Source organism: Hirundo rustica, chromosome 6, assembly GCF_015227805.2.
Source record: "Hirundo rustica isolate bHirRus1 chromosome 6, bHirRus1.pri.v3, whole genome shotgun sequence".
In the NCBI taxonomy this organism is placed as follows: Eukaryota; Metazoa; Chordata; class Aves; order Passeriformes; family Hirundinidae; genus Hirundo; species Hirundo rustica.
In genome coordinates this window covers 56,221,122-56,230,062 of record NC_053455.1, presented here as the reverse complement: position 1 = coordinate 56,230,062, position 8,941 = coordinate 56,221,122, and the positions used below count along the sequence as shown (strand labels likewise).

Here is an 8,941-nt window from a genome sequence, read left to right as displayed (position 1 = left end):
GTGGTCAGCTTGGTACATATCAACCCTTAAATAAAATAATTCTGCCACTCAACCCAATGTCGCACTTTATACCTTCCTCTCATTTTTATCTTGCACGTCTTCTGTGCCTCATCTTTCAAAGAAAGTCTGAAAAAGTAATGATCGCTGCTTAAGATAATATCCTCATTTCTATATATATAGGGCTTGCATGCACTTCTATCAAGTTCTACTCATAATAATATGACACACAAATATTACTCATATTTCTAGACTGAGTGCTAGAGCTTCTCTCCAGTACAGATAATATGTCAAGATATGACTGCCAACAAGTCAAGAAATTACTGCCAACAAGTTCCCTTTTAACTTTTTAAAGTTACTGTTCTACTGATGCTAATAAATGTCACACGTAGTTTTCCAGCTGAAAGTGGTCATTACACAGGTACCAAGAAGGAATTTTATGTTGTTTCATTTACAACTGTTTCTACTGATGATTTACAAATCTGAAGACAGATATTAGTCAGAACATCAACATTTTGTGTACACAGTAGACAGTACTTTCACCTGAACATTGAACATATCTTTAAAGAAAATTGGGGCATTGAGTAGAAAAAGCTAAATTACTACTTTTTTCTCAGTAAAAATGGCATGGATATATCTGGACGAGGTTATAACTTCAAACACAAATACTTTCTTCTTTGAAATCAGTATTGAAAAACTATATTGTAATTGTAGCCATACAAAATGTTTATTATATTACAAATTATTTATACACTATATTTTCACTTTATCATTGCTTTGTGCTCAGACAGTATAAATATTACAGCATGATTTTTCTTTCCCAGGAATGTCCTAACTGTCTTGATATAATCTTACTTTATACTTAAAAAAAAAAAAAAAAATACAGAAACATATTACAAACAGGATAAAAAGGCATCATGAATGAAGAATGTAAGATGGTTTTCTGAATAAAGTGCACCACAATGGATCCAGAGTGATGGTTCAGGAAATATTCAATAGACTGCACATCATCCATAATAATACCAAACAAAATTAATTTTGAAACTCTAACAGGTCTTCTTCAGAAGTATGAAGAGTACTTTGTTTAACTTTCCTGAAATTGTTTTTTTCTTTCTAGAAGGCTATTTAAATGCTTTTGTTTGGGGGTTTTCCATTTTCTGTGGACATCCAAACCCTGGACATGTCTGTATTTTCCAAAATTTTTAGTTTCTAGTATGGCAAGCTACAAGATTCATTGTGTAAGATATATGAGACTTTACCCTCATTACACATTTTTCAGTAAAACTATTGAATTGCTAAAATTTAAGAATGGGAACAGGCTTACAAACAGAATTAAGTGTCCAAAAGATGCTGTTTAAAACTGGAATGCCCTGCTTCCTGTGACTTTTTTGGGAACGCATTGTCACGTTACCCTTTCCACCTCTATGGCTTCAGCGTGCCCATCCACAGGACCATGGCTGCTTCCATAGTTTCAGCCTCAGGATAACTCTGCAAAACTGGAGCCTAAGTGAGAGAAATTTATTACACAGCACATTTCTCCCCCATTGCTTAGAAGGGCCCATTTACTTGCAAAATTTCACTGGGCTACATGGAAGAATCACTCAAAAACTGAGATAGTACAGCAGATGCAAAATGTGGCTGACACGACCTGGTGTGGGTTTCACTTCCCAGGTTAGGTCAAGCCAGCTAAATAAAAGTCAGCTGCTCTTCCATTATGTCTCCATTTATGTTACAGTGATCCAAGTGACCGAAAAATAAAGAGAATTCTGTTCAAGGGGCCTAGTGAAATTTGCTTTTATAGGCAAAGCCCAATAGAGAAACTCATCCTTGCTCTCGGTGAGTGAAATTTCCACTGAAGCCAACCAGAACCAGTCTTTCTGTGGCACACTGAGTTTAGCCCAGTATTTTTCAGTTGTCATTCTAAAGTGTGATGCTCTTAGTCAGCTATTAATTTGACCCAATTTGGCTGTGTTGTGTTACACTGATAATATCAGTATTATCTGCTGACAGGTAACTGAGACAGCAGCCAGCCTTTACTAGACTTGTATTTATGTGAAAATTTGAGTTTCTTTGGTTGTTTAATATCCAAGTCACCCAATTGTATATTTGTGTGCTCCAGAAGTAGCAGGTTTATATTGATCAGTAAAATGACCAGGGTTTTTTTCTTTCTTTCTTTCATTTTTTTTCTTTTTCCACTTTGCTTATGGAAATTTTCTGACTATAGCAGACTAGTCACTTATATAAATATATAGCAAATATATACATAGAAATTACAAAAATACATTTTATTTATATCTGATTTTAAATAATAAAAATTAAATTTCACATTTATTGAAAGATTAACTAGCATTCCAAATGCTTCTGCAATATTCAAGGTATTGGAGCAGAAGATATCTGTATATTCTAGGATAATTATGATCACAGTCTCAGTCAGGGTTTATAATATAATTATTAGGGGGGAAAAATAGCTCTGTTTAAAAGTTTGTGCTTCATCAATTCCTTCTTCTATCCCCTATTCTAGTCTTGTCTCTCCTCTCAATTTACTGATGGCCAAAAAGCTAAACCAAGTTCCCTTTCCCACATCAGTTAAGACCAAAGAAACTCAGGGAAATTAAATGATCAGACAAAATAGTACTTGAGGATAAATAAATAACTACTGAAATGAAGGACATTACCTTTAACTCCAGCTGACATCAAACACACCCAACACAACAAATTTTGCAACAACTTCAGTTCCTGGAGCTAATTGCTGAAGGAACCGAAAACAATTGTTCATGATCTCCAACTAGTTTGTACAACTATTTGCAAAATATTAACTACTGTCCCATCCAAACTTCCTTTTGGAATTGGATTCCTACCACAACGCAGTGTAACAATCAGTGACCTTTATCTTGCACAGTATAAAGTCAACATCATTTCTGGCAATGCTCTCTTTTTCACAGAACATTAGTATTTTTGTTAATCCGTGTAACTGTTAACTTATTTACATGTTAATATAGTAATTAGGTCCTCTACATTCAGAACTTCCTGGGTGCGCATTCACCGTGCCAGCGTAATCAAAATCAACTGCAGCTTCAGGTAGCACTTTCTGGCATCACTTTAGTAGATAGCGTTGTTAAAGAAAGAGGAAAAAAAAGCACTGTGTTGAACAGAGGTTTCCTTGTCCAAGGAAGTGTATTCATTTTTCCAGGTTGGAAGGATTTAAAGGTCTCAGGTTTACCAGCTTCACATGCATTCAGAGTGAAAAGCCCGATTATGGAGCAAACACGAATAACCTTTCTTCGTTTCTCTTGGAAGCTTTTAGCACCAATATCCTTTGCTGCCTCTTCATGCACTGTATTCTCTCACGCTGAAACATAAACTCCTCCACAACTCACCAGTGGCACTGAGGGACAAGGCAGCCACCAAATATCGAAAAGTCATTCACCTTCTTCGCAGTCCTCTCTTATTTTTGTACTGCTTAATAGGATGAAGAGACTCTGAGCTATTTACAGGATTTTTATCTATTACTTAATCATGTTGATTTCTTTTGGTTTGAATACAGTCTCCGGGATGAAAAGGCTGAAACGACTCTGCATTGCTGAAACCAGCACCACTTATACAATGTCCCACAGCAGACAATTAACATGGCCACTGCCACGCCAACCGTGGCCTTCAGGCAAACCCTGTTCTGCAGGTTTTTTCTTCTTGAATCAAAGCTTTGGCATGCAGAAGTTATTTTCAGCAGCTCCACCTCTGGGCCTGCAAATCAAACTTCTTGTGGCGCTGACACGTTCAGCAGCATCTTTAGCGATGATGGGTCATAATACAAGAGCAAAGTGACGGACAATTGCATATGGTTGATTTCATCAGTATGAAAGTTTCCTGGCAGCTTTTCCTTAGCTGGAAAGCGGAATTTCATGTCTTCGGAGTCCCGTCGCTCTGCTTTAAGTCATTTCATAGCGTTGACTTTTCAGACAGATTAAAATGCCATCGCTTTGGCACAATTCACAGAAAGTTTGTAGCTGAAAATTAAAGGAGTTGCTTCCTTGGCTACCCCGGGCCGCAAGACACAAACACTGCGCACAGAAGATTTATTAGACCTGGAACTCAAACATGTCCGTTTGCTTCTTGGCCAGCTTGGCCACTTCTTCTCTTATTGCCTTGACGAGGGCAGCCGTGGAGATGTTGGTGAGCGGCGCGTCCGAGGGGTCGTTGTCGGTGAGGCTCTGCTGGGAGGCGGCGGCGGAGGCCAGCGGAGCCTGCTCCAGGCTGGGGTGCAGGCTGCCCTGCTGGCTGTACTGCCGGGGCAGGCGCGATGGGGAGCTGTGCTGGTAGCGGGACCTCGGGTAAGCCTCGATGTAGCCAGGAAGTGGGACCTGAGGAGGATTGGAATTGCACAGAATTATACGGAACGATCGACCCGCGGTGCCGCCTGCCAGGGACCACAAATCTCCCTGGGGCACTGTCAGATGTGACAGAGAGGACCAAATTGAGGGAATGCAAACCTCAGAATTCACAGCTTCTGCTAACAAATGCCTGTCTTGGCATGTGCCATTTATGGGCGTGTCAATGTCCCAGCTGTGGCAGCAAAAACATCTCCTTGTCCTCATTTATCATCACCTCCAAAAGGGAAAAGGTTTTCTGAAAGCGTGCTCTCTGCTTAGCAAACACTTTGGTTTTAAACAAACAGCATGATTTTAGTACAACAAAAAGCCTAGAACAGAAAAGCAGAGTTTTCTGATTTGCAGCTACTGTCTAATCCAAGCCAGCCAAGTGGTCTGGTCTCAGTGCTCCTAACAGAATCCAGATCCAGACAAAAAGGATAAGCTCAGGTGCACCAGATTGGAAACTCAAGACTCAAAGGGGTGTCTGACTGCTCGGAAGTGTCAGGATTTCTGGTCACATTTAACAGAATTACATGAGGGATTCCTAAGTTTTGTAACTTCACAGATTCCAGCCCCATGTTACACCAGCTAAAACTAAAACAACAACATAGGCCCTTTAGTCACAGTGAGAGATTAAATTTCTTTCACAAATCAATGAACCATGATACCAGTCTTTTTGGCACTCAGAAGATTTTAATGCATCAAATAAAAAAATAGTATTTATGATTTCTAAAAGTCCATAAAACAGGAATCTACAGGCCTTAATTTTGATGAAGGCTTTATGCCTGAAGCCTGACCATTAGGACTTACACATTCTCTACACAGCCTTGGGTATCCATCAAATGCTGAAGAGAATGTCAAAGGTTCACTACGGTGTGATGAGACAAATGCAGGAAGCAGGTATGTCATGAAAGTGATCATTAGATGTAGGCACTCTGCTTAGTTTACTAGAACAACACGTGAACACGCCACTAGAGGCCACCAAGTTCCCGTTTCCACTAGCAGCATCGGGCAGCTGGGAAAATAAGTGCTTTGTGGATACAATTGCCTTGTCCCACAGAACTTAGTGTTTCAATACTTACCATTTGTCTCGGACAATAATATAGTACAATAATTGAACTTATAAAATAATTCCTTGTTGTCAAATCTCCTGTTTCCTCTACTCCTTTGTTTACAGTCTAGGCTAGCAGAAATGTGTGAAAAATAAAGAATCTTATAGATATTTAAAGCTCTGGTCTCAATAATTGTAAGAAAATTTTGGAATTGTGATCAAGCTATAATCTAGAAGCTCGGAAACCAGGATGTGTCCAGAAATTCCAACCCTGAGTATTGGGATCTTTATGCTATTCACTTTTATGCAGGCTTTCTGACTGTGCTATGTTGCTAGTGCTATTACTAGCTCCTTCAGTAATGATTTTCAAATAAAGACAATTTCTTGACAGATTTTCAAATTCATTGTAGAAACTGCAGTACTTTCTGCATTTTTACCTCTTTCTGCAAAGCCACTGGAGGGCTGAAAATCTGAGTAACAAGGAATTGTTAAAGCTCTGCCATGGCTAAGTTAAATTAGAAGGGACATTTGTTTCCTTTGAATTCTGTATTGCCGTGGTTATTTTTCAGACAGATTCTTATGTCCCTCTTTCCCTGAAGACAAGGAAACCCACAAAAGGGTTATACTCTTCTCCTTCCAGAGGAAGGAGCTGGGGGCTGGAGACTTGGTTTGCATTTTTGACCCATTTGTTTCAGCCTCCACTTTTGACAAGTGATAACTGACTTTTTCCACAGGACTGCAGCCAAGAGTAGGGATACAAAAGGGAGAACCAATGGAAGACAAGTAAAATTTCCTTATTTGTTTCATGGCTAGTTTTTTTCCTTCTTAGAGAAAAAAATTAAAATCATTGCTAAGATACAATGGGCCTCCTGGATTTAAGATGTCAGAAGGGTTAAAACCACACATAAAATAGATAAATAAACAAAAAAAAACACCAAAACAACAACAACAAAGGAAAATGAAGTTTTTCATGCTTTAAAAGGCAGCTCTGAGAAGAAAGCATCACAAGCCTCCAGGTGTCAGGGGCATGTCAGCAGATGTGCTCAGCTTACAAATGAATAGCTTTTTTTCTGACAGTTCAGCCTTCAAATTCAGACTTGCATCTCAAAGTCATATTGAATTCTTTTCCTCACAGGCATCAGGAGCAGTAATAAAGAGTGAACTACAAAAATCTGCCCCCTGGAACTTTGATATGACTGTGTTGTCTCTTGCTTAGCTGCTCAAAGCCAACTTAGATTTCAACTGCAATTCATTAAAATGTTCTGTTGACAATTTGCACAAGGAAATTGAATCTATCTCCCAGGTTTTTTAACCAGAGTGGTTCTGCATAAGTACCGGATGTGAGCTCGAGCAGAAGAATTGATCCTTTTTTCCCTAGTGTAAAAAAAAGCCCTACATTTGAGAAATTGTTTTGAACATGATAAACTACTGCAATTCATTTCAGGATGTTTCAACTTCAGTTCTTTGAAATGTAGGTTTACTTTTGGCTAAAAGTTACCTCAGTTCCAGTCTTGGATTGTGCAATTAACTATTTAATTTACGATCTGTCACTCCAGCCTTTGGGAGGACTTGAAACACTGCACAGCAGGGCTGCAGTAGTGCTTGGAGGTAAAATTTGGGAGCCAGGCTGTCTTGAGAGAAGCCTCCAGGATGCTCCCCCAATTTTCAAACAGCTCAAGGCTGCCTTGAGATGCAGCATCACCTTCTCCTGACACATCTATTCAAAAATTTAACCTTTCTTGGGAAAGAAAAATTACATATAACCCACCAATTTTAAACAGGTGCCAGGCCCCAACCTAGTGAATGATTCCACCTTCTAAAGACCTTGCTTACAGTTCATGTTATGAACACCTGAAGTATTTACGCCATCTCTTATGGCTTTTCACTAGTAGAGATTATTCCCATTCAAGGCAAAATTATCCTTTTCAGCTTCTTTGTAGGCCAGAAAACACAGGTGGTTAGAAAAGCAAGGATGCTTACAGAGTCTGCCCACTGCCCTGGCAACTCATTCTCTCCAGCATAGGGCATCCAGGCTTGGTTCCTGTAGGCAGTGGGAGGAGTTGGGATGAAATAGCCCGTGAAGCCAGGTCGGTTGGCTGGAATGGCAAACACTGCTGGTACCGTGTTTCCTGTCAAATAAAAAAAAAAAAAAAGAGTAGGCATCATTGATAGCTGAGATTTTCAGCTGTAAATCAGAAGACTGTGCTTATGAAATATGGACTTCACGTTTGTTTGTTGGGGTTTTTTTGTTTAGGGCTTTGGGTTTGTTTTTGTTTGGTTTTTTTTTTGCTCCACCCTCTGACTAGAGCTTCTTCATAATGCTGGGAAATACTGGAGAAGGCAAGATTTGCAGTTGTCCTCATAACCCTGCACAGCCTTCAGGTAAAGAGTCCCTAGGACTTGATCCTTGTAACAAATGATCTTCGACAAAACTTTGACTCATTAGAGAAAAGACTTTTCCCCCCTTAAGTTTGCTTCCTTGTATTCAATTTTCGGCTGTTGTTACCATGGGTTTCAGTGCAAGGCACCTTTCTTTTCACAGTTTACCCAGTCTTTCTTAATATCTCTAAGCAAAAAAAACTACAAAAATGAGGGACTGATATGTTTAACAGGCTCTACTCTCAACAATTCCATCATAAAATTTCAATAATTCTGCAAAAATTACTGAGGTTCTACCTGTTCATTTCGTTTCCCAAGAACAGCCTATGACTGCCACAAATTACACAGCTATAACTTCAATAAATATTTGTTGATTCCAAATCTGGTTTGTCACCTCTTGATTAAGATGCATGCATAGGAATAACCAGGAAGCCTCTTGGATTAAAATCCCATTATCACACTTCAGTTTGTGTGGAAGGAGCCAGCCATGCTGGCATAAGTTTCAGCCAAATCTCTGGATATGGTCACGTCTGCTTTCAGGGAAGGTTTATCCCTGTGGCTCACAGAGATGCAGAGAACAATTTGGTACAGAGATTATCCACAGGCTATAACTGGGCTGTCTGGAAGACCAGCATCCTAATGTGCATATTCCCCTTGAGATTTGCTACCATAACTCCATGTATTTACCTAGTTAAAAATAGAATACAAACAACTTTCTTGCCCAGTTAAGTCTTCCTTCCTCTAGTGTCTATTTACATGCAAAGACAGGCTCCAGCAGCGAATCGCCAACATCACACTGAGGGCGTGAAATCCTCATCCCTAATTCTTGGATGGGACAGCTGCATATCATCTTCATCAGTTATTAGGGTTTTAGTTTACTCAGTTATACTACATGGACATGTATTTTACTTTTCAGATTCACAGAATATAGCAAAAATAATATAATTTACATGAAAGCAGAAGGGTACTAAATCCTTTAGAAACACAACAAAGCACAACTCCAATATTTTCACTGAGGAATGGAAGCACAGTAACATTACACAGCTGGGCAGATTCTTTGTACTAGAATCAATGCAGAGAAAATAAAATTTCTCCCCCTTCCAACTGCACATCATTTGAATATTGCTACTAATTGCTCTTGTAGCTA

At 39.2% G+C, this 8,941-nt stretch overlaps 1 protein-coding gene across 7 annotated transcripts in view; it reads right to left on the bottom strand.

Moving 5' to 3' along the window:
• Positions 1-705: 705 nt before the first annotated feature.
• Positions 706-8,941, bottom strand: part of KIAA1549L (KIAA1549 like) — a 125,241-nt gene continuing 117,005 nt past the window's right edge. For all 7 annotated transcript variants that reach the window (XM_040067949.2, XM_040067948.2, XM_058421105.1 and 4 more), the window contains 2 exons: positions 7,396-7,544; positions 706-4,355 (listed from right to left, as the gene is read on the bottom strand). In XM_040067949.2, the coding sequence (XP_039923883.1) occupies positions 4,074-4,355; positions 7,396-7,544 (431 nt within the window). In that variant the 3' untranslated portion in view covers positions 706-4,073. The remainder of the gene's footprint in view (positions 4,356-7,395; positions 7,545-8,941) is intronic.